General features: G+C 37.6%; 6 protein-coding genes across 8 annotated transcripts in view; 2 read left to right on the top strand and 4 right to left on the bottom strand.

The window, feature by feature from the left end:
* Positions 1-1,215, top strand: part of Obsc (Obscurin) — a 35,670-nt gene extending 34,455 nt beyond the window's left edge. For both annotated transcript variants that reach the window (XM_065489523.1, XM_065489522.1), the window contains 3 exons: positions 79-304; positions 361-466; positions 777-1,215. In XM_065489523.1, coding sequence (XP_065345595.1) covers positions 79-304; positions 361-466; positions 777-914 — 470 coding nt within the window. In that variant the 3' untranslated portion in view covers positions 915-1,215. The remainder of the gene's footprint in view (positions 1-78; positions 305-360; positions 467-776) is intronic.
* On the bottom strand, positions 17-2,710 carry Csl4 (exosome component 1 Csl4). Its single transcript, XM_065489524.1, has 5 exons — positions 2,532-2,710; positions 2,063-2,178; positions 1,762-2,010; positions 1,551-1,632; positions 17-1,487 (listed from the first exon to the last, which is right to left on the bottom strand). The coding sequence occupies exons 1-5, from the start codon at positions 2,566-2,568 to the stop codon at positions 1,336-1,338; spliced, it is 636 nt and encodes a 211-aa protein (XP_065345596.1). The 5' UTR covers positions 2,569-2,710; the 3' UTR covers positions 17-1,335.
* An 821-nt stretch (positions 2,711-3,531) lies between these two features.
* On the bottom strand, positions 3,532-5,298 carry Vps60 (vacuolar protein sorting 60). Its single transcript, XM_065490352.1, has 5 exons — positions 5,093-5,298; positions 4,668-4,819; positions 4,445-4,610; positions 4,167-4,385; positions 3,532-4,108 (listed from the first exon to the last, which is right to left on the bottom strand). The coding sequence occupies exons 1-5, from the start codon at positions 5,159-5,161 to the stop codon at positions 4,049-4,051; spliced, it is 666 nt and encodes a 221-aa protein (XP_065346424.1). The 5' UTR covers positions 5,162-5,298; the 3' UTR covers positions 3,532-4,048.
* An 86-nt stretch (positions 5,299-5,384) lies between these two features.
* Positions 5,385-19,266, top strand: Ntan1 (N-terminal amidohydrolase 1). 2 transcript variants are annotated; one of them, XM_065490345.1, is made up of 7 exons: positions 5,385-5,532; positions 8,940-9,248; positions 9,758-9,823; positions 16,921-17,103; positions 17,165-17,272; positions 17,341-17,453; positions 18,234-19,266. In XM_065490345.1, the coding sequence occupies exons 2-7, from the start codon at positions 9,056-9,058 to the stop codon at positions 18,516-18,518; spliced, it is 948 nt and encodes a 315-aa protein (XP_065346417.1). In that variant the 5' UTR covers positions 5,385-5,532; positions 8,940-9,055; the 3' UTR covers positions 18,519-19,266. The 2 variants fall into 2 exon arrangements, with proteins under 2 accessions (XP_065346417.1, XP_065346419.1); XM_065490347.1 differs by having other exon boundaries at positions 17,341-17,441.
* Positions 19,253-20,792, bottom strand: LOC135943687 (N-acetylglucosamine-1-phosphotransferase subunit gamma-like). Its single transcript, XM_065490348.1, has 6 exons — positions 20,597-20,792; positions 20,388-20,537; positions 20,241-20,330; positions 19,820-19,922; positions 19,560-19,763; positions 19,253-19,500 (listed from the first exon to the last, which is right to left on the bottom strand). Exons 1-6 carry the CDS (start codon positions 20,698-20,700, stop codon positions 19,276-19,278), a joined length of 876 nt encoding a protein of 291 aa, XP_065346420.1. The 5' UTR covers positions 20,701-20,792; the 3' UTR covers positions 19,253-19,275.
* A 131-nt stretch (positions 20,793-20,923) lies between these two features.
* LOC135943685 (uncharacterized) lies at positions 20,924-26,819 on the bottom strand. Its single transcript, XM_065490344.1, has 4 exons — positions 26,609-26,819; positions 25,740-25,899; positions 25,131-25,580; positions 20,924-23,759 (listed from the first exon to the last, which is right to left on the bottom strand). Exons 1-4 carry the CDS (start codon positions 26,659-26,661, stop codon positions 23,418-23,420), a joined length of 1,005 nt encoding a protein of 334 aa, XP_065346416.1. The 5' UTR covers positions 26,662-26,819; the 3' UTR covers positions 20,924-23,417.
* Between the last annotated feature and the right edge of the window lie 56 nt (positions 26,820-26,875).

Below are 26,875 nucleotides of genomic sequence, written 5' to 3' on the forward strand. Positions count from 1 at the left end.
TCTCAAAAAGAGCCCATTTCTCAATTGTAAAAAATGACGTTTATTCGTCTCCACGACTAAATTATTTTATTTGAACAGCCCCTGAAATCTTGAACAACGAGCCAGCGTTCCCGCAGAGTGACGTCTGGTCGCTTGGCACCCTGACATACTTGCTGCTGTCTGGCGTGTCTCCCTACAGGGCCGAGACCGTGGAGGAAACCAAAGCCAACATCACCTACGTCAGATACAGATTTGAGCACCTTTACAAGGAGTTGACTGCGGAAGCAACTCGCTTCCTTATGTTTATTTTCAAGCGCACACCTAGGTGAGTTCAAGCAAAAAGAAAACAAGCAGGAAATTAAAAAATGAATTATTTTGCAGCAAGCGACCCACAGCCGAAGAATGCCAAGAACACAGATGGCTTTTGCCAACAGACCACCTAGTTAAGAAGAGGGAGAGGGCAATTTTCCTTGGCAACAGGCTAAAGGTGAGCTTCTTTAAAATTAAATCAAAATGAAAATTTTAAATTGGAATCAAAGGTTGCAAAAAAACTAAAGTTCTAAGTTTTTTAATGTTAAGTTATTTGTGTAAAACTTTGACCTGAGTTAAGGGTAGAGATAACGGCAGTAAAAATAACGTTTTAAAATTATAATTCTACAATGCAGTAGAATTTTTCCCTTTATATTCGCGTTATTTTTTTATTTTTGCAAGAAAAAAAATGATTTCTGCAAAATATTGCTGAAAATCTATTGCAAGATATTTAAGATATTTTATCTGATCGGAATTTTTCCCCTCAGGATTTCAGTGAGCAGTATCACGGAGAGAAAGCGAGGGCGGCGGCAGCCATTGAGGAGAAGAGACCAAAGGCCATTCCTGTTGAGGTCAAGTTGGCCAGGTCGATTAGCGTGCAGGAGGAGTTGCTGACGCCGAATTAAAGGGGAACCGAAAGGAAGGAAGGAAGGGCAACAAAAAATTGATCTTACTGTTGACGCTGGCACTCGAATTTAAGAAGTAAACAAACAGAATTTTTTCGAATTTAAGATTTTGGTCCCTTTAGATGGACGATTTGGATTTTTCAAAAGAGCAGACTTTTTTTAGGCAACCTCAAACTTGTCCTCATATGTTTTTGTCTGGGGTTTGGTATGTTTAAAGCAATGCTGAAGCAATCCTAAAAATGTTTGTTTTGTTCCTAATATGATGTTGAAACTTTATTGTAAATAAAAAATTTAAAAATAAGTAGCTCCGAGTTTGTTGTACGATAAAAAGACCGACTTCTTACATATAGAAAAAAAGCACATGCAAATGTAAGAAACAGGAAGCATAATCAAACAGGATAATCAAAACTGGTACTCACATTTATGATATATTTGGCTTTTTCTCTGTCTCTGTGTTGTCTTCCATGTCCATGTCGATGTTTTCAGGAATCACTTTGGCAACTTTTCTAAGCTTTTTTGTGAAGTTGACAGGGCACTGCATTTCCGTCCAGCTAATAGGAACCATTGGTACACCTACAAAATAATGAAACTGACTATGAGTGGACTGCTATTAATTTAAATTGTATGAAAAATCACCAGCTTCACTATTAGAGATGACGACGCCAAGCTCATTTTCTGCTGTTGACAGTTGGTAGGTGTGCACATCCATAATAGGAAGCTGTTTAGTTTTGCATTGAGGAAAATAGGTAAATTTGATTAAAAATAATTTTGAAAAAGTTAACAGCTCCTCCTAAACCTTTTTGAAACAATTCTAGGAGTAAAAACAGAAAATTTTTCTGAAGGATACAACTCGAGCGAGAATAATGTCTCCAGGTGCGAAGGACTCGTACATCTTGACTCTGTCCTTTTCTGTCGCTCTCACGTCTTCCTGTCTGAGGACAGCCCTGAATGGCCTGGTCAGGGTGATGTCTCCAATGCATTTGATTTCGCACATGCACTGTCTGGACTTGACGATGAGAACTCGAGCCGTGACTATGTCTCCAGGGGAGGGCACTGTGCTCTGCTCCTTCAGACTTTGCACTTGAACAATATTGATCTAAGGAGGGGAAAATTAGGAGCATGTTTTCATTCAAAATATTTATACAAACCTCAAGTTTTTTCTCTACTTTGACCACGCCTGCCAGAGAAGCGTAGATGTATCCCATCCGCTCAAATGTGCCCTGGCCAGCGACGTGGTCGTTTGAAGAGGCACACAGAACTTGTCCTGAAAGGATGAAAATTATTAAATGAGATTTTTACTAACGAGTTTTTTTGTGGTACAGTTACTGAGAAGGGGAAAAGATAAAAATTAACAGAATAATTTTTGAGCGTGAAACTTTCTTTTCTAAAAAGTTTCAAGAATTATTATTAAATTACATATCTACGCATTAATACGTATGACAATGTATGCTTGTAAATGCGAAGACAAGTTAAATAAAGTTGATTATAAATTCATGAAAACAGTTTAGGATAAGATGGTGTTTTTCATTAATATCTACGGATGTTAAGGTTCATAAGGAAATTTAAAAATTATTACAGATTATCATTGTATCATAGATATCTATGAATGTAACATACCTGGTACACAAATAATTCTTTCGTTTGTAGATGACATGGTGAAACACTTTCTATACTAAATATCTTCGTATTTTCCCGAGAAAAAACTATTATCTAAGCACTAACTTCAAGCCGGCAAACTAAGTCTCTCGACCTCGACTTGAGAGCACTGGCATGCAATGCATGTGGTGTGTTTTGTGTTTCCAAACAACAACAAATCAGCCGCTGTCGCTGTTTTTTAAGGAGCGATAGCGAGAGTAGATGGCGCTGGAAAGCGCTCGCAGCTATGCCTTCTGTGGTAACGCGGGTAAATTTAGGGTGCGGGAAAAAGTAAGACGTGCTTTATTCGGTCTTACAATAATAAAATTATTTTATCATAATTATTTTGAAACGTACTTTTAATCGTCTTAAAGGCTTAGAACTGAAAAAATATCTGAAGCGTCTAAAAATGGCGTCTTGAAACATTAAAAATTTGCTAAAACCTACGGAAAAGTGCTGATAATTTGCTATACAATCACTCTTGGAATTTTTTGTCCAATTTTTAGACAATATAATATGTTGAAAAACACCAGACAGAGAAATATCAAAATTTTGTAGTCGGTTTCTATTTCCATTTTCTATTATGTAGCTTAAATTGTTAAATCATTCAAACATTATCTTCCAAGCGTGAAGAAATTCCCGTCTTGTTCTTTTTAGTAGTAAGGGTTTCAGCATTCATGCTAGTTGCTAGTACAGTGTGCGCGCCCTTCCCGGTCCTCGGACAAGGATAAAAAGAGCAAAAAAATACAAGAAGCAAAAAATTAAGGGTTTAGGTGTAGGGTAAAATTCATTCTCAATTTGACACAGTTATCCTTAAAAGTGAGAATATCTTTTAATCCTAATCAATTATTTTAAATATAAATATGAAACAAAAAATTTGTCCCTGCAAAACTGGATAGAAATTACTTTTTTTGAATTAAAAATTTGCTCAAACTGAGAGTTGCTTGATAATGGCAATTTTTTTTCAAAGGAAATGCACGAGTTTTAATTTAGAAATTTAAGCTTTTATTATTTCATAATACCATTAATAGTGAAGTAGCGTACATTAACTACAAGTCATGTTTATTAAATTGTTTGCGTCGCATGTTTGTGAAAGCTTAGAAATTAAACGAAGACAACATGTATTATCAAACTCAAATAATATTATTCATGATTATTGTGCTCAAGTGCAACAAAACAGCAAGCATTTTGGCCCACCTGTGGCATTTATGGTAAAGTAATTATTTTGATGGATGCCAAGTGCCAAGTTCAAACTCCTTAGACCATAGCACGATTTTAATTTAAGAATTTGGAAAATACTGACAGAATATATTGTCATAATATGAAATTCATTACTCAACAAGCACCCAAAATAATAAACTCCAGTAATAGGCAATTCCTTGTACCTTGTACACCAATCAAAGGCTTTGCAGAATTATGAAAAAATGACTAATATTTAAAATGGTACAAGTAAGAATCTAAACTTATATATTTATCACATGAAGCTGTAATTTTGCCTTTTACGTAGCGTGCTGGATTTTAGGTAGTCCAAATTCATCAACCAGAACTCCATTTTGCTCCTGAAATTCAGCGAAAGACATCAGTTTAAAATTCAAATCAAAATTAGTTCAAATTTACCGCAATGCTGTCAGCTCCAGGTTCCCTTGTCGGTGCATTCGGCGTTTCGACAGCGTCAAGGTAGCTTGTGTCCTCGTCCAGGGCAATTTCATCGCCTAAGGCTTCAAGTTCTGCTTCCAATTCGTCCTCATCCACCTCAGGAGTGGCGTAGCTGCGGCCAAGAGCCTCCTGCACCTCGTCAGCCTGCTCTAGCATATCAGCCATATCGTCTTGTAAATCCTGAAAAGGCAATTTATGTCGAATAAGAGAGGTTTTAATCATGGTTTCCTTAAAAGTACTTCGATTTGATCAATGTTGATATTCTTGAACTCCTTCTGCATCGACTTGACCCCAGCCTTCATTGCCTGGACCGTAGTTTGAGTGTCCTTGAGGGTCTGGGTGGCGTAATTCGCCTGCTCCATGTTAAAGGACTGATTGCGGAGGGACTCGCATTGCTGCTCATACCTGATTTTAATTAAGCAGGCGTAAAAACGTGTTTTAATTAGATTAAACTGCTATTACATTTTCCTTTGCTTCAAGATTCGCAGAGCCTTTTGCTTGACTGCATTCTTTGCTGGACCTTCACGCATTTTCTTCATCTGGTCCTTGTACTTTCGAAGCTCATTATCGAGCATATTCATCTTCTTTTCAATCGACTCAGCTCTGCCATCGACCTAAAATTAGGAATTGTTAATGTATGATTAATTTTTATCAATCACAAACAAGAATCAAACTTATTATTAGGTTTCAATTTCGTAAATTTCAACGTCGAGAAGATAAATAACATGATATAATGTGAATAAAATTATTAATTTGGCTACGCAAGATGCCTTAATATTATTATTTTGCGACACCTTGAATTATGCAATGCAATTATAAAGTGTTTGACTGAGCAGTGAACGCAAAAAATGAAATTTCAGAATTTTCCATTCCACAAACTTCCTTACACTGGAAATGCAGTCCGTCAGAGTCGGTCCTGGCGTTTTCGGCTTTGCCTTTCCGAAAAGTCGGTTCATCTTGTCTGCAAAATCTGATTTCAAACTCGAATCGAAGGAATTCCGCTTGTGAATCACTCTCTTCTCCTTCAAGGAAAGCTTTAAAAGCTTATCACGGGAGGAATAACATCAACAGTAGCGCATCAGCTGGAGGGCGTTCCCTTCGTTCAAGCGTGATTCCAATTCTGGCCACATAGGTGGCGCTGACATGTTCTGCAGGAACTGGCAGCAACCAGCAACGCAACCAAGCAAAAAATGAGACAGCGAGACAGGAGACAGACCGACTGAAACAGGTACACACTGACTGCTGCTCGAGCACCAGTGTCGAAGAGAGGCTGTGCGAAGGGCCGAAAAGCGGTTGCAACCGAACCCTGTTCACCACGCTTCCTCAGGTACTTGTCCAGTTGGTTTTCAGGTTGTGTTTGCACCAATCTAGTGCGGTGTCAAGGCGAGATATTGCGTCTCTGACGGTTTAAATTAGCCTTGCCGACGATCGAGAATTATTCAGAGATGCACCGCCCAAGTTTGGCATGCACTGTGTCTGAAGTTTCAAGTGCATGCACTTGAAAAAAGATTTTAAACTGATTTAATGAAGATTTTTTTCGTTGTCACGGGATTTGCCGCGTTTGCACTTCCGTGGTGGATGCCGTACACGAGAATTTTGGTCCGTAAATTTACAAGTTGATGACATTAAAGGCAAGGTCAAGATTAAGCTGAGCGAGCAGCTCGAGAGACAGCAGACGGAAGCACTTAATTTAGTTTCGTATATCAAAGGCCAAACAAGTGCTTCCCTAAGACGAGAGTAAAATCGGGGAATTCCAGAGGAAATTAATTTCCATTTGATATTCATGATGATTTGAAACCTGCTGGAGATTTTAGTTTAAAAAAACACATGCTTCAATATCATGGTATAAATAATCGTAAGGTCATTTCTGGATCACGGAGAACGCTACAGGGTCCAAAAGTACATCGTATAATATGTTGTGTAAAAATGAAAAGCCGGTCTGGTCTGCCTGGTTCCAGCACAATAATGAAACTTGTACAGTCAAAATAATCTCTAAAACCACTTGACTTGAAAAAGATTAGCTTGTATACCGCAAAAAAACTGATTTATTTTCGTCGGAGATATCTTATTTCTTCAATATAAATACATCATCAGTCGTCGGGACGTATAACATAAATCCAAGCAAATTATCAATTGTTTGTGCATATTCAACAGCCTCGTTAAATCCCCTCGGTCGGCAAAGAACAAAAAGTGGCGTAAAAGATAAATTTGCTTTATCGTCGGCGAGAGAGAATCGAGAGCGATAAATTTAACGAGCGCGTTGCTGTGTCCATCCATTGGTCTCGGCCGGGATGCTGCATGCTGCGGCTGCTGCTGATTCGAGTTTCTCGTATTTTTCTCTCGTCGTTATCATTGGACAGAGTCACGTGGTGCAGCGGTGACCCGCACCAACGATTGACCTCTTCCGACAATTACGTCATGCGTTAGAGTGAACATTTTTTCAATCATCTCTCAACAGATTGATGTTGTTTTAACGAGCGAGTGAGCACCAGCGCAACTCGCAACGCGTGCGACAATTAAAATCAATGGCAATTACCGCATCCCTTAACTCACAAGAGGCTTAAAAGGGCGCCTTTTTTGTCGCTACCTTACAAAGGGTTAAATTTGCTTACCACCCGGTTTTTTTCACCACTGGTTTTTAACGCTCAATTTTTACCAATTTCTCGCGCAAGAATTGCATAAAATGAATTTATTCCATTTTTCTTCTCTGAAAATCTAAAATTTCGGTCAGAGTGCTCAAAATTTCCTCCACTCTGCAAATATTTTCTTTTAAATTGCCATTTTGCTGCCTCTATTTCTCCAAAAGCTGATCTCTGACAATTTTTCAAGTCGAGGTTATAGACTAGTAATAAGAAAATTATTGCAAAATAAGGTGAAAACATTACCCGCAAGAAACTGGTAAAAATTGAAAAAAAAAAACGTTTTTACCACTGCTCTGCATTTTTTTTTTCGAAAATGCGTTTTTCGCAACCCTGCAAAGATTTACGAAGTAAACTTTAACCATTTTCCTGCTTAAAACCTGTTATTTGAATCTTTGGTGGCTCTGACTCTCTCCCCCACGTGTGCTCCCTGAGCTCGCCCGCGCTGGATGCTGCTGGAAACCTCCAGATGTTCTCCACCTCCAGGTGTCTCTGGTGGTTATACTCTCTCAAAATGTTCTCAAATCTTAATTAACGGACTAATTGTGTCCCCAATTAATTGATATTAAAATAAACTTTCACAATAAAGACAAACCCAAAATCACCCTTATTAGTAATGAACAGCAATAAATATGGTTCAAATAAACCTCTACCTCGCGACGTACTTTACGGCCATCAGTTTAGTCCGGGGTCTGTTCATTCAGTTTAGATAACGAAATTCAATAATTTGTAGTTGAGCATGTTTTTCGTGATTATTTAGTCCGATTATCACTCCTACAAATACAAATAGTGATCCCGACGCTCAGATTGTACGGGTACTTTACCCGGATCACGCCTGAGACACGTGGACAACTTTGCATCCGACTATCGCTCTTACAAATCATATTAGGCATTTTTTAAATTAGTATTCATTCTTTATAAATTTTATCTCGAAACAGCTTAAGTCTTTATAATTACCCGTGGTTAAGGCTGAATGTTAAATTTTTCAACTCTTTAAATGGCGTGTGTTAACAAAGTTAAAATGGACTTTAAACAAACACGAATCGTGGAATTTCAAGCATTTTGAGCACACGTTTAATTAAATTAACATAATTATTATGACCGCTTTCACTGAAATATTCTCATTAAAAAAAAACAATCTGAAAATTTTGTGTGAGTTTGATAAAATTTTCCCTGCAATAATTTGAAAATCTTGAATTATTTTTAAAGGCCGTTTAGGTTTTAATGATTTCTATTAATTTAGAACAGGCGAGAGATATTAAAATACCAAAACTCCATATTACTTATTGAATTCTTGTAATGTTATCAGGGTTCGGCAATTTTGCAATGTTCAAAAATGCACCACTGGTTTTTTGCGCTAAAAAACAGCTGGAAAAACCACCAGTTTTAGGTTTTTCTGCATTTAACCCGTAAATAGTCATATTTCGCGCCAAAAAAGCCAGAAATTTTGGGAAATTTCGATAAGAGTTGATATTTTTGGTCTTTTGGTGAAACAGTGGCTTTAATTCTGATTTGGTAAAATCCATATTTTTGGTCATCCATTATGGCAATTTTTACCTTCCATGAGAATGCATTAGTTTTGGAAAAACCCGCGTAAACAAATTTTTGCAATGAGTGGGTTTATTCCAGAAAAATACAGGTTTTTGCTAGCACTGAATGTTTTATAGTTCAAATTACCGAGGCTATTTAAAGGCATTCTACAAATTAGAGGGATTTATTTAAGGAATTCCCCTCAGCGCCTTCGACCCACAAAGTTAGATTATTATGCACAATTTTCCTACTGAACTGATATTAATAGATTGAAGTTTAATCTTTTCAACTAGGCAATTAATCTTCTATGAAATATAAAGTCTAAATTAGATATCCAAATAATGATCTCTCATTTGGAGATCAGAGAAAATTTGCGGAATCCAAGTAGAAAGTAAAGCTTTTCATTTCGAAGCAACGTTTTACGCAGAATCGATAACTATTTAAATTTAAAAAATGATTTTCCTCATTGCGCGAGAAGATTGTGGTATTGCACGCATTGCACGCGGAGTGATGATACGGCTAGGCGGGATTGAAACAGAGTGGTAAAAACGTGTTTGTGTTGCAGGCGACCGGCCCGAGAGTGGGGACTGCTGCTCGAGTCCCGCACTACTCGCTGCTCCACGAGTAGTCACTCTACTCGGTTCATCTGCTTGTCGATCGGCTCAGCCAGTCAGTTCAAGGATGGTTGTGGTGTTGCCAGGAGGGCCCGTGCGGCCCGAGGAGCTGCCCTCGGACACGAGGACGCTCTTCATGAACCACCCCAGCTATAAAGACTCGGCGTCGCAACTGCTCTCTATCCCGACCAAGGTTGTCGGACAAATGGGACTGCTCTACGTCCAACAGCGCGAATTCGCCGTCACAGTTCCTCACGACAGTAAGAATATTTTTCTGAGGGGTAGAGGATGAGCAGATAGTGCTCTGTATTTTTATTTAATTGTTAAAAATGAATCTCTGGTAAAATATTCATGCCATGATATTTAAAGGCTTGGTGTCCTTCCATATTTTCTTTATGAATGAGTAATTTTATTGATTTTATTTTTCACGCAAACATTTCTCTAATTTTCAACAAATTTTTATTGTTATTTAATCAAGAAGATTGGAAACAGAAGAAATGTATCTCTGGTTGCAATGAAAGAGATGTAATGTCCATTTTAACACCTTAAAAAATATACAGACTACCGGCCTAGCCTTATGCTCCAATAAATCCTTCATAGTTAGTAGACTTTTGATCATCAGATTTAAATTAAACCAACACAATTGGAAAATGAACTAATTAATTCTCTTAGCTGCATGTTCCTTCAGAATTTATCGCTCTATTCATAGAATTGTAAAATGTAAGTGCCTTTTGAATTGAGTATCAACAGGAGATTTTGTTTGTTACAGAAAACGTCACCATACTGGGAACAGATGACGCTACCACGTGCATCATTGTTGTCCTCCGACACACAGGTAATAATATATTTTATTGCCATGCATGTTAGCCGCAACATGTAATCCTGCCATTGATGCATTCCTCCTTGTTCATGCAAATCACCCGCTCCGAGGTTTAAATTATGGAAATGCACGCCACAATTTATTCCTTTGACAAAAATGAAAATGCAAGCAAACAAACAAAACCAACAAAAAGAAAATTAGAATTCCTTGAATGAGTATTGAATATTCATAAGATTAAAATTAATGCTCTGAACCATTTATCCTGTTTTGTAAACTAAACCAATTTCGACTCAATCGGCTTTATTAATTTATGATTCTAAAAATTTTCAATAAAACTAATTAAAAGCTTCAATTTCTCTAAAGAGATAGTATAGTAAATTAAGAGAAATTTTACGGAGTGCAAAGCTAATTTTTTCATTTGAAAATTGTCTGTTATTTTTGGCCTAAAATTAACAAGCGAAAAAACGTTTCACTGAAGTATTTAAACGTCATTTTATTAAATGAAAATAATTTTTCTTACCTTAAACGAATTTAATATCACGTGGGAACATAAATTTATTTCTCCGTGACGTCTGGCAGGGCCGAATTAATAAAATCAAGTGCACACAAACTTCCCATACATAAATCACGCGCCCATTGCCATATAAAATCAGTGCTCGCTCTAAACGTGCAGTGTACAGCAAAGTGGCATCATCAAGTGCGCTCGTCCGAACAAAGCAACATTATTATTTGCCGATCTTTGTTTTTGTTAACTCGGCACCGTAATGTGTGCATGCGAGAGAAGGTATACAGCATTAATTTAGCGAGAGAACGAGAGAGAGAGAGATGATGCACTGTGTGTGCTGGCTCGCTCAATAGGTATTGGTTAGCGTGGGAATCGACCCGCCCCGAGAGAATTCTCTTCATCTCGGCAGACGGTGCTTTTTAATGGGCGGCAAGCAGGCACTCCCTCGCCTCGCAGTTAGTTAGCCATCCTTTCTCCGGCGCAACACCACTTTATTGTATACTTTAATTCAAATTAACAGCCCGACCGAGCCGAGCACGCAACGCTAGCTGCTGCTTTTCTAACAATTTATCGCGGGGTCACTCCGGCAGGCAGGGTATTCGCCTAGTGTGTATTTAATTGCTCTCAGACTCGCATCATTCCTCAAGTGCATTCGGCTACAAATTTGTTAATTGCTCTTGCATGGAGATTGGCCCAAACGCTCTCCCGTCGGGATAAAAATTTCGTTTGAAGTAACGTATTTCTTTGAATAGATCAAATTTTCTTTTAGGAACAGTTTTGATTCACAACAGAAGGGCCCTTAATGAATCTATGGTTCATGTTTTGTTAAAGCTTCATATGAAATTTATTTACTGTAGTTTGCTAAAACTAAATATTTCGTGGAAGATTCCAACAAACTAAATCCTTTTATTGATCTGAATTTTACTTGCAGCGGCTTTCTCTATTTATAGTTCTAAAAAAATATCTTATCAAATTTATATTTTTACTGCTGCAATAAAACACACGACAGCCATAAAATGCTACAGATTGAGCTTATAATATTTTTTATCTGTGCAGCTTCTGGATGTTTTCAATCCAAAAAATAATTTATCTCAATTGAAAACCCCAAGCTAACACCCATTTAAAAAATAAATCTGTTTTTTTAACGTCAACTCTTACAAATTTGCACTTTAGCATACGTATTTCCCTTTTTATTTTTATTCTTTGCTGGAAACTGATCTCCTAAACAGATTGCAAATTAATAAAATTGACGTCTCACTATTTCCAAGCACTTAAACGAGCTGAGAATCAATTTACCTTATCTTGAAAAAAAAGCAGCGTGTGCCTGTCCAAAACTTAATTAACCACATTCCTCGATCCCACTATAAATTAGCGCCGGGCAATCACTTCTCGATCTGTGATATTGAAAAAAGGCCAAATTGCCGGTTTGTGCACGCCCGTCCCAATTACCACGCGGAGAGCCGGGCTCTGCTCCCACATCTAATAAAAGTAAAAAGCACACAGCTCACAAATTGAGAGGAGCATGTATATAATAATAATACGGTGCCCGTTCGCTGCTTGGTAATTTAAATTAGGCACACACTGCCGGCTGGCTGGCTGCAGGAATTTCCATCTCGAGCATCGCAGGGCTGGAGAGAGAGAGAAAAAGGTTTCGCCTACTTTTTATTACGTACGGTGCGCTATTTACAAGAGCGGAGGCGAAGCAGCCTGCCAAAGAAAATAATAGTAATGACGCGTGCAGTGAAGATCTCTCTTTTCCATCTCGCCGCATGTGCATGTATATACTGTATTATATAGGAATCGGGTGGATACGCAAATGGGCACTATCATCACGACACGCCGAGCCAGTCATGTCGGAATAGCTAACTGTACCCGGCATTATCATTTCTCATTTTTGCTAGGATTGTTTTGTTCCCCGACTTATCTGTGTGTTTTTGCCGTCGAGTAAGTAGTGTGTCGGTACTCGAATGATTGCTCCTTGCCTGCGGATGCTGTGTTGTGTGGCGAGCGGCGGTAAATAAAGCAATAAATAACTTGCAAACAGGGATTCTCGACTGCAGGCCGGAAAAGCGTGGAGCTCTTTTCGTGAAGGTGATTTTTCACGGTCACAAAGCGTAATTTATTTATGGTGGAGTTAAATTCAAATAAAAGTGGGCGAGACGACAGGAAAGCCTTGCTGGAAATTGCTTTATTTCTTTCTTTTCGGATGGAATTTCGTCATGAATACAAAATTTTGATGAAATTTCAATCATATATTGTTGTAACTTCACGGAAATCATGGCCATTTCTGACTTTTGGAGAGGACAACTAGTCTGTGAAAGTTTTACTAACTTCTCAATTAGCACTAATGACAGCCAACTTTGGGCAGAACGCTTAAAGTGGTCTTGAAATGTGCTCTTCTAAAAAGCAAGACAGCACTTTATCTCACCTCAAAATACAACGAAACTAATTTAACACGATATAATCGGTACTTTTTTTAACTTCGTATTCGTCAGTATCTTTGAAAGGATCAATCGGAACAAACGCCCAGGCTGAAATATCCAAGATTTTTTTTTTAAATTTCTGCGACAGATGGTGATTTTTGCATGCGGCATAAAATTTCGTAAATTCCTATCTTTCAAGTATGGTTACAATTTTAGCTTTTATTTGTTATTTATTGAGAACAATTCAAGATTGACGCAGTGCTCGAAATATTTGCAAACATCAAAGTAGGATTTTTTAAGCAAAATAATGCAAATTTATTTTTACCTCAATTTACCGTGACTATTTAAAAAAAATGGGAAAGTGCCTTTTTAATTTTTAGAAAAGCGGCTGAAGTATGTATACTATAAAAAATTAACTTCCCTTTAAAAACAATTCTCCTCCCGGGTGGTCTCTTCCACCCCAACTGTTATTCGGTCCTGATTTAATTATTGCACATTTTTTAGATGAATTCCATAATAAGCAAAAAATTCAATAGACCACTTTCTTATTGTTAATTTTTGTCCTGTAAAGGTCCGCTTTAAAAGGGCCAAATTTTGCTTCTAAATTTTCATGCAGAATCACGGACGTTTTTGAATTGAGAAGGAGCAGCCCATAGAAATGCAAACAAGCGCAGGATGTTGCAGATGCATTTTCCTCGTGCGGCGCCGTGCATGAAAAGAAAGGACCGAAACGAATGGAAAGATATTTATTCAAAAGTGCGGTGCGGTGCGGCTTCGTTGAAGCGTGCTTGCTGGCTGGCCGTGGCATTATTTGTATGAATGTTGGCGAGATGAATCTTTGGCAGCGGAATATCGGCGGGCGCGCACGGCCTGAGCGAGCGAGAGATCATGTATCTATGCGGCTGCAGGGTCGATGACCCTTCAGGTGCTGTATGGAGCCAGGCCAGCCAGAGGCCCCCACCCACCCCCACCTTCGATGGATACCTTTGCGAGAGCAAGCCAGCGAACGAGCGAGTGCTGGAATATATATTGTAATATCGAGGCCTGGCTATCCAGAATAACCAGTCACGCCTTAAGTCGTGACATCTAAATGGTGTGCTCTTTAAGCCGCGCGCCGATGTTTGTTGCAGCCTCTCTCGCGATATGTGTTCCACGGCCCGCGGCGCCATTGTACATACATATTCTCATAGTGTGCCCCGCGTGCACTGTGCAGTAAAATAAAAATCTGCCCTGATCCCTTTTCCGGCCGTCGCCGCGCGTGGTCCTTGTGTGAAAGGTTTTCCGCACTTTCTCTCGATAATTAAGTTTTTATAGGCCTCCGGGATGATGAATATTTATTCGGTAATAAAAGGGGATTTTGCGCTTCTTACTTTTAGCACCGTTTAGCTCTCAAGTGCTAAAATATTTTAAATAAAGAGGCATTTTTTTATACCCAGCAATCTTTTTTTTTAAATAAATTACGACTCACAGAGTATGTTTTAGCGTAGCAACTAATTCTCATTGACGTGCTCGTTAAAAAATAAAATAATATCATCTTACTTGGGTCTTTCGTAAGGGCCTTAAATCAATCTGAGTACCGATTATCGTCATCGCAAATCTACCTTGCCTTAAAAATCAGAACGTTTTATTTTTTGTCAGGTCCTATCTTAGAGGTTTTTCTTATCACTGAACTGGGTGAGCCACACTTTGCATTTTGCTTTTTAAATTCCAGATGGGCTTACAAAATTGCTCGTCAGGATTTTCCCACAGTGCGTCGTTTGGAATAAATCATCCCAAAAGACGCAAAGAATAAATAAAATTTAATTATTATAAATCCCACAGAATGATTGATATTAAATGACGGATTTCACTACTTGAACTCTTGATTAAGTTCATAAAAATATAATTTTTAAGGCTTTCAACATGAGCAGGTGGTCGACAATTTTTTCTGAACTTAAAAAATCATTATTAATCAAATATTGCGCTGGAAATTTTCGAAATTTTTGTTTTCTATCCTGATTTTTATGTACTGCAAATTAAGACCTATTTAATTTTAATTCTGAGAAAACAAGAAAATTGCCACAGTTTGCTTGAATTTGTATTTATTTGAATCTGTTCTCTTTTGATCTCTTGACTTATTTTTTATTGGAGATGCAAAATATAAGTACACTGAAAATAATATCAAGTGTTTGCTTTTATTTCAAGGGTTTTAAATAATATACTGAGATCAAACTCAATTCATCATTTCGCTATTTCAAAAAACTGAATCAATTTTAGGTTTTTTTGTTTTAAGAACGTCTGTTTTGCTCGGCTCTGACTTGCATTACGTTTGCAAAAAAAAATTTCAAGGAAAAAAATGTCAAGAAAAATGACTCTAAAATCTCTAATAACATAACTTTTAAAACACCTTTCAGAGTCGTGTGATTTTTGCGAAAATCATTCTGTAAAGAGTCCGATAATAGGGCAGTTTATTTATTAGAAAAAGGCAATGATTTCCATTCTATCTAAAAAACACTTTTTCTAGATTAAATTATTCTAAATTTATAATATATCTTATGTATGACATTTCTCTTCCTCTCTTAAAAATTTAAAGTAAAAAACCTGAAAGATATCATTTTACGTTGCACTGCAATGAAGCTCCTAATTCTCATTGACGGGTAGAAATGCTCGTTTCAAAAATAAATTGCAGTCCTGGGTGGTTTAAATCAAACGACTGTTGAGAGAAGATGAATGTGTCATGCTGAGTCACTTTTAATATTTCCTTCCCTGGGTGGCGTATCATGAGAAATGCTGTATGCAGCGATAGGGAGAAATTATCTCTGGAGGAGGCGAGAAGGAAACAGGTGGAAATGCTCACTTGAGATCGTCCTGCGACGAGGACGACGAGAGCGAGAGAGAGAGAGAGAGAGCGAAGCCGTAAAAACAAATTCTTCGCTCCAGAGCTGCTGCTTATTTGATAAATTATATATCTGCCGTGTGACGGCTCCGAAATTTACTCGCCATCTAAAATGAACTCTTGAGAGGGTCACATTATGTTTCGGTTTTTATGGAAGGAATGCTGTAAAAAGGCAAACTACACCAAATGGGCCTTTTATTTTTCTCTCGCCTGCACGCACACACTATCTATAGATTGTCACTATACGTCGCCCTTCACACACACGTTATCTGCCCCTTAAACTTTGGTTTTTAAAGGGCTCGATCCATTTCGCTTAAGCTTTTCCTTACTGGGCGACCGGAGCTCGTGTTATCTCCTCTTCTTTTTTTTGTGTCTGAAATAAAACCGGATAATTAATACCGCTCACTCCTCTAACAAGACGGTTACAAATTAGAAGATCACAACCTGACACTTTTTTTCGCTTTCTTTATGCCCATGCTCATTTAACACGGTTGTGTTTGACGTTCATTACCTAAACTCAACTGGTATTGTCTTACTATAGACATTTTTGCACGATGGAGCTTTTATTTTTAAATTCTAGTGGGAAGTAAGAATATTAACTCATTCAAACCATTTATGTCAATAAGAAAAAAGCTTGAACCAAAGAGAACAAGTCTGATTATTTCTTCACCATAAGAAAATAGCTATTTTCAACCTTTTTTGCTGAACCAAGAAAAAGGCATTGACTTAATGCCTTGAGGACTTGCGGTTGATCTATCGTCAGTACCAAACTTATAATTATATTGTATAGAAATCCCTTGAGGGCAAACATTTTCCAATTTCTACATTCGTGACCTAAATAGATGCATTTTTAAAAATTAAATTATCAAGTCCTTTAAGGAATTCAAAACAAATATGAGTGCTCTAATTCCAAACAAATTTGTGAGCTGTTAGATAAATTTTCTATGGTGTTCCCAAAAGAGTTTCATTTTTCAAGACACAGATATTCGGTTTTTGCAGCCTTTTATTAGAACTTATGGTAAAAATGGTATAGAATTACCAAAATATTAAATAAAGTAATTGCAAGTATATTTAAAAAGTTAAAAAAATAAACAGGAGATGAAATCATAATTTAACTGCCAAAAATATATGTTATTCGCTCCAGGGTCCTGGATTATAAATAAAAGAAATATTTTAAAATAAGTGTAACATTCAATGTTTATTTATCTCATATTTTATGTATTCCAATTAGATCATAACAATATGCGGCTAAAATATATCTTTTAATTAATTAAATAATTTAAACTATTTCTATTTAATTTTGTTCCAGGATCTGGTGCTGTCGGCATCGCGCATCTCGACGGCGCGGGTATGGAAGAGTGCGTCAACACGATGATCCAGCGGATACAAGAGCTGTCAATGGGCTATGTCGAGGGCCGCGTCGAACTGCAGTTGATTGGCGGCTACTCAGACCCGAGAAACTACAGCGAAGCCATATTCTACAACGTGATGCGTAAGCCTCCACTCCACTCTTTCCTATTTCCGAAATAATCTTAATCGTTTCCAATATGCAGAGGCATTCCATAAACACCCTGTTGAGGTCGACCTGACCCTGTGTTGTCTCGGTGAATTGAACACGACAATCAGAGGCGGAATCCACTGGCCACTCGTGTACGGTGTCGGTAAGGAGGATTTTTTACTTCCTTAATTGATTTAGGACATCCTGATAATTTGCTTTGTTTTTCTGCAGGGGTCAACACAAAAACAGGAGAAATTTTTCCAGCTAATTTTACTGATAAGGGTCCAGAGCAGCCTTTGAGAAGTGCTCGACACTTTACTGGAGGACGCCAGGTAAACCAAAATGTTTGTGCATATTTCTGTTATTTTGATTTTTACTTTATGCTTACATGGAAACTCTAAGGTTGCTAAGTTTCAGTTGGCGGGGATATTTTAACTCCAAACATTTTTCAATGGTGACAGCATTCATCAGGAATTTTTTTAATTTTGATATTGCTAGCAAGTGGTGACCAAGCTTTTAAGAAATGAAATTTTTAAAAATTAGGCACGGATTTCGTTTTTAAATTGAATTTTGAAGGCAGTTTGAGATCTTATACTTTCAATAATCCTACGAAGAAACTGAAACGCTGCATCCTATGAGTTTCCTTTCAAGTTACTTAAAAAGACAAAATTTTGAAATATTAACTCGCACTTTTCGAAAACATTTGAATTTAAAAATATCAGCGTGTTCAGTGTAAATAGAAAGCGAACAATTTTTCCAAATTTATTAAATTAAAATTTAACACTCAATTATTTAATTTTTGGACCAAATGATACAAAAAAATGGAGACGTTAACAAATTCTATCATTCAAAATTTTCATTACTTGAACTTTTTTCCTGCTTAAAGAGTGATTCAGTCTTCTTTTATCCTTATCTTTAGGTTTTAAAACACATTGTCAAAGAACTTTTTACTTCAGTCAACATCTGCAGAGTCCCTTTCAATCACAAGTCTGAAAATAAAACTCGCTGTGCCTTATTGTTTCCGAAACTGGAGCCAAGATCACCAAATTTGTGTGTTTTTTAAACATTTATTTTGGCCGCATGAACGAACGACCGGACTAACTTTTTATTTGAACCTGTGGCAGGTGTTGGACATTTACGACAGCAACCTGGGCATGCTTCGGATAGGGCCGTTCAACTACGAGCCGCTGCGTGGCGCCGACCTGTGGCTCCAGCAGTCGGACGACTTCATCCTGCAGCATCTGTCCACCTCGCCGGACGTGGAGCCTCCTCATTATGTGATGCATGTGCGAGCCACGCTGAGGCACATCATGGAGAACCCGTTCCCCGCAGTCACGATATTCCCGGACAATCGGCCGCACTACTACCGCCGCGACGAGCACGGCAACTGGGTGCCCGTGCGCTACTGATGCACAGGTTGCACGCATTCTTTTCACTCCATTCGGGCCCGTGCAGAGAAAATATTATATTATTTGGCAATTTTTTTAATGCGATTTGCTTGTGGGAATCAGACCGCCGGCCGCATGGCCAAAATTGTGATCAAATCTCTCAGAATGGGAGAACGATATGTATCTTAAAAATTATGACGTTTTGTAGAACACAATTTCTTTGCCAGTCGGTGATATTACGTTTTGTTATTTACTCGTAGAATGCGAACAAGTTAATTTTCCTTCATAAGATAATATCCGAGTAAATCAAAATGAGCTAATGGATCTACAGTGTAATTAGACGAATAATACGGCCTTGTCAAGATTTGTGGGCGAATCAATTCAATAATTGTAGTCAATCAATCGAGAGCATTTTATCACGTCTCCTGTTGCATAGTATAAATATATTTTGTTAACTGTCGCGAACACAAAAACCGATCCACCCAGTTTGTACATAAGTGATGCGTGTATAAATGCAGGATGAAGAATTCTCTGGTTGTGGCTGGACGAGGCGGACTGGATTTTCTTCCGGGCCGCCGAATTTTCAGTGCCAAATGTTACGCGAAAGCAGATGTAATTAAACTAACGTTACTGCGTTTTTTAAAACAGATTTATCAACCGTTTGTGTACAACAATTTTTTATTACTGTGCCAGTTATTTCGATTATTTTATCATGAGATTTTTGTGTTGTAATATAACAGAATAAAGACGGTATGACTAAAAAATAAAATTATTAATTTTATTTCCAATCATCATCTTGCATCAGTTTCTTCATTTCAGCCGTCAGCCAGGTGTTTACCTCTCGGAGGCTCCGCACCTCTGTTCTCAGCTGAATCATTTTAATATCACAGAGGTTTAGGGAGCTCTTCGGCTTGACTGTGACCGGCGCCTGTCGCAGTTGGGTTTTCGGCTTCAGCAGCAGTCCCGATTTAATGAACAAATATTTTAAGCTCAATTTTAGATCCTAATAGAGAAAAGCAATTATTTTTTGTTTATTTTATAAATGATTTGTAGTTTTTATACCGTCGCGGGGATGTGCTCGTTGATGTAGCTAGTGTAAATCTCGTCCCACTCCCTTTTGGCGGCTCCAGTTAGCCAAGGGTAAATCAATAAAGAATGATTGTGGCACACAAGTTGGGTCGAGAATTTAGCTTCATATTGGCACCGACTTGGTTCTTTGATTTCGCTCAACTCGCCAAAAGTATCATTTTTACACTGCAGTACAACCTGAAAATTTCTATTAATAATAATTATTCATTTTAATTTTCAATACGACAACTCACAGTAGATGATCGATTCAATTTGTCATCACACTTGTCTCCTTGTACATATTTCATAGCCGTCAATTTATTATCGTAGCCTGCTAATTCCCATTCACCCCAGACCCTGAAATTGATCATTATTTAAGCATTCTGAATGTTGATTTATTTATTCTCTACACAAATAATTTGTTTTTGTGCTAAATTAGACGTGTTGGGAGTCGAAGAGGGTGATTTTATTAATTTTTGGGATAGTAAAATGTATAAATATTATTTGGAACGAAAATTGATCAAATAATAAGACACGACGCGTGTGCTCTTTATTATTGTAAATACTTTTTTCTTTTCCAAGTCTCCAAAAAGCAACAGAAAATCTCTGTATTTTTTGTTCGCATTTTAGTGATTTGTTTTTTGATTGTGAGAAATTTTAATAAAAATTTTTTACCCCAATACTCCTTTGTATTTTTTAATTGAGACAGCAGGTGTTACTTCCTCTTGTGTGAAATTTTGAAAGGGACAGAAATTATATTTGTACCTGAAAACAAACATTAGTGAAAAATTAGTGTTTTAAATTATTTTATTGATAATATACTTTTGGTCCGTAAGAGAAAAACAGTGTCCCATCAACTGTTTTAAATGAGGAGGGCCGGAGTAATTTGCAGGCATGACAGTACTCGACCATTCATTGTTAATTTCGTTCGAGTTATTAGGCCACTTGATGTCATCTCCAATAGGAACATTTCTAAAAGCAAATTTTAAAGAGGAATAATATGCGTAGCAATTTATAATATACATACTCACTCAATTTGATTTATAGGCAGACCAATGACTTTCATCGAAACTCTAGTATTTTCAGTTAGAGTGATGGTGGAGGCAATAATGAAAGCAGTGAAAATGAAAATCATAGTTGACAAACGTAAAATTAAATGAAAATTCGAAAGATAAATTTTACTCTTATATTCACATCATCCTTGTTTTGTATTGTGTTGATGATTCAAAGTAGTTGTGCAAGTTACGGCAGATGGCTCGAGCGAGTCACGGCGCCAAAAAGAATAAAACTAATTATCTTGTACGGCCTTTATATTATATGGTTTTGAATCGAAAGGTTTAAATAAACAGATGAATGCGTTTTTATAAAATGAATATAATGCAGGTTTATTTCCAGTAGTAACATGGTACATTGATTGCAGTATACGGCACACACTGCGCTTTTGAAACTTGCTAATTATTCTCAGTATTATCCCTATTTTGTAGTCGACATACACAAATATATATAGTACTTTAGTCCCTTCATAGGATTTCAATTGAAACGAATTTTTTGAGTATAAAATACACAGTATTTCTCGTCTTATTTGAGAAGTTACATAATTCTGGTCTTGTAGTGTGCCACTTATTAACGTTTGTGTGTGGATAAAATTGTGGAGGCGGGGGCACAGTGTATTTATATTTGTAATGTGGTCTTGGGAGTTTGCGACATCCATTAAGTAGAAATTAAATGCAATTAATCTTACAAAACGAAAATCAGTTACTTGAATAATAAGGCACCCAGAAAACCAGAAACATTTTTTGCATTATTATTTTTTTTCTTTCGATCTCCTCTCGATTTTGTGACTAGGAGAAAAGGCAGAAAAATCAGTATAATAGTGAGAAGAGTATAATTATAGATCTCGAGCCTTAATTGCTATATTTTCCTATCATCGTACTAGATCAAGAACTAGGATTACATCGTCTGATTGTTTGCTTCGTTTACACATTACAATTATTATATGATTGCATGCACAAACCAGATCATACGGCATAGGTAACAAAATTGTTAATTTTATTGTAGAGATATATTATAACAGCAGGAGTTTCCGGAGTTAAAAAGAGGAGGAAGCGTACAGTATTTTCATGTGAAATTTCCGTCTCCCAAATACACGGGGAAGACAGAAACTCAAAATCACTGCTGAGACTAATGTTTAACGTCTAAGCTCAAAGTTTTTAAGTTTTATTAACTCAGATTAAAATTGTTAATTATCACTTCTTGTTGCACGTCAGGGGATGGACCGTGAATGCGATTTAGTTAATGGACATTGCGAAAAAGTTTGTTTTCAGGTATTGTTGTTGTATAAGGCGCTAATATACATTTTAACACGGGGGGCAGGTCCGGCTCAGCCGACGAAATTCGAGCACACAGCCAAAATTAAACAACGTGGGCAGTAAAGCTTTCGACTTTTGGTTGGGAGCTGCTAAAAAGCTGCCGCGCCGCACTGACCGGACCTCGGTTTTCATTGGGGGTTTTTTCTGCCTGAATAGTCCGTTCTCCAAGCCGTTTTAACTTTTATGGAGCTTTGATTTCAGGTTAAAGGCGAATCAAGGCAAAAACAATTAGAATTGTTGACTACATTTTAAATTTGGATATAATCAAAAATTCGTACAATTCAAATTTTACCGGTTTTCTCCAAAATTTACAGCGCATGGCCAGATTTTTATTTTTTTCGTCGAGATCGATCTAACAGTGCATAACAATTTTAAGGATTTCAAGTAGGGGAACAGTTGTTGAAAAGAATAACTTTGTAGCCACTTTTCTAAAAAAAAATCACAGTAAATATCAGCTTGAAATGAATTTATGCATAGGCAACAAGGATTATTTCGAAGTTTCGCAATCCTTTGAAATAAAGGAAAATTATTGTTTGGTGTCATCAAGTGAAAAAATCTTTTTCCCTGCTGCAATGAACTTGAACGGCTCAGAATCCTAACTATTCAAACAAATATCGTCACATTTAATTTATAAAACGACAGTTTACAATTATTGGGTTTGGTTAGTTTTCAGAATTAACGAATATTTCGGTGCAAACACATTAAGTAGTGAAACACAGCTCAACTGCAAACACACTAATAGTTAGATGACATTTCTCTCAGTGTAAGTACAAAAATTAGAAAATATCTTTGATGCAACCAGAGTATTGTGCAGATTATAAATAATTTCTATGCCATCATTCGCTGCTAGCGTGTGATTGTGTGAGTATCGTGTACGTACGTGTCCTGACAACACACTAAGATACAATATATATAGTAACAAGGAAAGCACAGCACTTAATAAAACTCGCATTTGAATATAATATATAATATTATATATCAGAATGCAAAAAACTGCGGCGTGCAAAAAACCATGCACGAATATCTATAGTAATAATAATTATTGTGATACATCACATTAAAGGACTCGTAAAAGTGCCACATTTACCAACCAAAACAATTGTCAAACTAATTCCGCGCGATTAGTTCAGCAACAAGAACACAATTAGCTTAGGCTAGACTATGAACTTTTGATACCCTTCAATAAATAGATCACATCGAAGCTATCGTAGGCCCCGACAATAAGGCTCTTCTCGAACTGAGCCAGGGTCTTGCTATTTAATTGAACCTATCCTAAGTGCTTGTTTAGATTTGACGTCAGGATGGAATCGGATTTCTACACATTCAAGAAGCTGGCAATTTGCCACTCACGAAAAACTCGTTCGAACCCTCCGGAAATTTTCGAAACTATAAATAGATCAGTAGGTCTGTCTGTCTGAGTGTATAAAATGGACGTAAACCAAGACGTTTGGCAGGCAAGAATGAAAATGGCAGGTGGTGATACCTAGGTGGCCATGTCTGCGAAGCACTGGTTGATCTCCTGCTGGAAAGTCGACTTCAAGTCTTTGTAGAGCAGGAAATCGAGAATGGTCAGTTCCGACACGGGCACACCGTTGACTTTCAGACTGCGCACTTTGGTGTAGTACATCTTGCCGACGTACTTGCGGATCGCGTTGCGGCTCAGCATCTGCAGGCTCAGCGGCGTCCGCATGCAGTCTCTCAGCACAGAGGCCAGCTTGAACCACCGCACCGAGCGGTTTTGTTTGCACTGAAACCGGACGTAGTCCAACGCCGTCAGTCCCTTGATGTTCCGCTGCCACATGTTGGCCCCGTGCTTGTGCAGCACCTTAAAAAAGACACGAATTATCGTCAAAAGGGTTTACATTTTATTTAAATATGTTCCAATTTGGAATTTACTATCGATCTCTTGCACAAAAATTACTAGAAATATTTTTTTTATTCAATGCCAGTTTTTTTAAGAAATCTTTTAAGAGTATCACAAAACTAATCTTTTATGTATCGATATTTAAAATAAATAAGCATTTGGTCCTGCAACTTACTTTCAACAACCAAACGCGTATTTTACTGTTGCAAGAAAAGGTTAACAATCAATTCGACAGTGAAAATTTGGTTGCTTGTTGAGCGATACACAATTTTACCGCAACCAGGACGGTTTGATAAAACATATTATATTTATACTTAATAACAACTTAATAATTACCCCAGACTATCAAGTAAATGATAGAAAAACATTTTATACAAATGTTTTGGGTGTTTTAGAGCCTCTGCTCAGCACATCCAGTGGGCTATGAACACCACCAATTAGATAATATGAGGCCTGAGAGGCTGCAGAAGGATCTCGGGCCAATGTGGCCATCATTTTGCCTCCCTGCACCAAGGAATTTGATTGAAACGCCAGACATTTTGTTTCTTAAGCCAGTTAAGCTGCTGAAAAGGTGCGAAAACAGTAAATGGAGACGTGGAGAGTCGGTACCAGTGCGCCTCCTGCCCAGCCCATTGAACTATTTGAGCATCTCGAATCTCTTAATTACCCACCTTTTGCCAAATATCTGACATTAGACAACCAGAAATAGATCTCTGAAATGCTCACATATCTCTCATTGCTTTGAAACGGCGAAGTATTCCTTGACAAAAAATTGCCTCTTCCAAACATTAATGGGCTTCCTTTATTTCCAACTTTTAATTAATCGGGGTTGCAAAATAAAAACTCATTTTCAATGCAGTGCAGTGGTAAAAAGCGTTTTTTTTCAATTTTAACCAGTTTCTTGCAGGTAATGTTTGCACCTCAGATTTTAAAAATTTTCTAATTATTAGCTCGTGATCTTGACTTGAAAAATTGTCAGAGATAATTTTTTTGGAGAAATTGAGGCAGTAAATGGCAATTTTAAAGAAAAAAATATGCACAGAATAGGAAATTTAGCCCACTCCAACCGCAAATTTTAAATTTTCTCAGGGGAAAAATGGTATAAATTCATTTCTTGCATTTCTAGCGCAAGAAATTGGTTAAAATTGAGTAGTAAAAACCGTTAAAAACCAGTGTTGAAAAAACCGGGTGGTAGGCAATTAATGCAACCCTTTAATTTGTATTTCTCTTGTCACAGAAAACTATTAAATTAGGTGAAATTTCCACTAGCACTTGACAAAATTGTTATTTAATAAAACGAGGGAATTAAACGAAGTCAACATATAAAAATACCTTCAGCGTGTAGAGTTTGTGGATAAAGCTGTTGTTTTTCTTCATGCAGCACAGGTAGACGAGCGCGTTGATCATATTGACCTGGGAACTGGAGTACTCGAGCTTGGCCCCATAGAGAAGCAGCACTTCGGTGATGTTGACGCGCCAGGTGAGCGCGGCGACGGCCAGCGGCGTCAGCTTCTTGTACGTGTGCTCGAGGTGCGACTCGAGGTCGAGATCGGCGCCCCTGATGGCGAGAAAGGCGACCGAGTCAAAGTCGCCATGCTCCACCGCCTGCTTGACGTAGAAGAAGTTGGGCACGTTCGGGCACGGGTGGTTCGGCCTGGCGCCGTGCCGGACCAGTTCCTTCAGGTACTGCTTGGGCTCGTCCAACTTGAGCACCTCAGTCATTGGGGTCGAGTTCAGTCTGTCGTCGTACAGGTTTGGGTTGAAGCCAGCCTTGAGCATGACCTGCAGAAAAATCAAACTATTTATTTAGGGAAGTCAGCTTGGTCTTGTTTTTTTGTTTTTCAAAATTGCGAAGATATTTTCAAGATGGCTTCTTACAGAGCCAAGTCAATTAATTGGAATTATTTGAATATTTATTGAGAACGAAAATTACGCATGTACCTGGAAGCACTTGAGGTGCTTCATCTGCAGAGCAGAAATCAGCAGTTGCAGGTCAGGGTACTGGATTGCGTCAGGAGTGTCTCGCAGCACAACCACCAGCCGAGTGATGTCCGTCAGCTCCTCACGACAGCTTTCAGGGTGTAAGTAATCATTTGTTGTTCTGCAGAATCAAATTAAATATTTTATTTTATTAATAAGTAGGTAGGTGACAACATTAAGAAGTCAAGAACTGATTCGTAAATGGATATCACGCATGAATCTATCTATACAGTGCGTGTTGTACTAATTAGCATAACTTGTTGTTACCTGCTAGGAATAATTAATTATTTTTGCGCAATAGAAGAAACAGAGGTATCAATATTATGACTAAAAAGTTAGAAGAAATCAACAAGTGTTATGAAAATTAATCTGTTAATTAATGTTTTTTGATTCCTAACTTATAAAAGTCTTTCAAAATTACGCGATTCAGTATTAGCAAAAATATCATATTTTGGCACTGCCTGACCTATGACTTTTATTCAAAAAAATAATTTTCCTTTGGCAAAAACTCGAATCAATGAGCTAAAATTGTGGCAAAATATGTATAAACGCTGTACATACACCCAGCTTAAAGCATGACAATACATTGTTATGCAAATTGTGCCAGCTGATCATATTTCCCAACCAAAATGTAACACGAAACAAGTTTGCCTTCAGATAAAGGAAGAAACTTCCGTTATTTTACCAAAAATAAATGCTAATAGTGGAATTTAAGACCTTCACTCAGGGTTCAGATGGAAAATGATACCTATTTAAAGGTAATTCGCCCCTTAGCAACAACTTTCTAAAAATTACGTAGGATTCTCGAAAAAAATTGAATAGTTACTTACATTTTCGCCTTCCGATGGATTATCGAGAGATCCATCCGAGTGTAGGTGGTCATTTTGACCGAATTTCGTTTCGGTCCCAAGCTTTTCCAGGAGAAAAACTCGGAAATTCAAGACCCACTTCGAGTTTTGTTTACTTAAACATATGGACCATATGGGCGTAATAATCTTCAGTCGTCATTTGCCTTCCGGATTTGTTCGTGTTGCCTCGGATTCAGATCTCATCTTCTTCGTACACATTGCGCATGTTTGAAATTGGCGCACTGCTGA

Source organism: Cloeon dipterum, chromosome 4 (genome assembly GCF_949628265.1).
Source record: "Cloeon dipterum chromosome 4, ieCloDipt1.1, whole genome shotgun sequence".
NCBI lineage: Eukaryota > Metazoa > Arthropoda > Insecta > Ephemeroptera > Baetidae > Cloeon > Cloeon dipterum.

Excerpts from the sequence above, each read along its gene's own strand:
- Csl4 (XM_065489524.1), bottom strand. The coding sequence starts at position 2,568 with ATGTCATCTACAAACGAAAGAATTATTTGTGTACCAG. Across the intron at positions 1,633-1,761 it reads ACATTATTCTCGCTCGAGTT|CTTCCTATTATGGATGTGCA; the intron begins GTATCCTTCAGA and ends AAAACTAAACAG. Across the intron at positions 1,488-1,550 it reads CATCTCTAATAGTGAAGCTG|GTGTACCAATGGTTCCTATT; the intron begins GTGATTTTTCAT and ends ATTATTTTGTAG.
- Ntan1 (XM_065490345.1), top strand. The coding sequence starts at position 9,056 with ATGGTTGTGGTGTTGCCAGGAGGGCCCGTGCGGCCCGAGGAGCTGCCC. Across the intron at positions 9,249-9,757 it reads CGTCACAGTTCCTCACGACA|AAAACGTCACCATACTGGGA; the intron begins GTAAGAATATTT and ends TGTTTGTTACAG. Across the intron at positions 17,273-17,340 it reads GCCACTCGTGTACGGTGTCG|GGGTCAACACAAAAACAGGA; the intron begins GTAAGGAGGATT and ends GTTTTTCTGCAG.
- LOC135943685 (XM_065490344.1), bottom strand. The coding sequence starts at position 26,661 with ATGACCACCTACACTCGGATGGATCTCTCGATAATCCATCGGAAGGCG. Across the intron at positions 25,900-26,608 it reads ATCCATCGGAAGGCGAAAAT|AACAACAAATGATTACTTAC; the intron begins GTAAGTAACTAT and ends TTGATTCTGCAG. Across the intron at positions 25,581-25,739 it reads AGCACCTCAAGTGCTTCCAG|GTCATGCTCAAGGCTGGCTT; the intron begins GTACATGCGTAA and ends ATTTTTCTGCAG.
- Vps60 (XM_065490352.1), bottom strand. The coding sequence starts at position 5,161 with ATGAACCGACTTTTCGGAAAGGCAAAGCCGAAAACGCCAGGACCGACT. Across the intron at positions 4,611-4,667 it reads ATCTTGAAGCAAAGGAAAAT|GTATGAGCAGCAATGCGAGT; the intron begins GTAATAGCAGTT and ends AATTAAAATCAG. Across the intron at positions 4,109-4,166 it reads CTGGAGCTGACAGCATTGCG|GAGCAAAATGGAGTTCTGGT; the intron begins GTAAATTTGAAC and ends GCTGAATTTCAG.
- LOC135943687 (XM_065490348.1), bottom strand. The coding sequence starts at position 20,700 with ATGATTTTCATTTTCACTGCTTTCATTATTGCCTCCACCATCACTCTA. Across the intron at positions 19,764-19,819 it reads AATTGAATCGATCATCTACT|GTTGTACTGCAGTGTAAAAA; the intron begins GTGAGTTGTCGT and ends AGAAATTTTCAG. Across the intron at positions 19,501-19,559 it reads ACGAGCACATCCCCGCGACG|GATCTAAAATTGAGCTTAAA; the intron begins GTATAAAAACTA and ends TTTCTCTATTAG.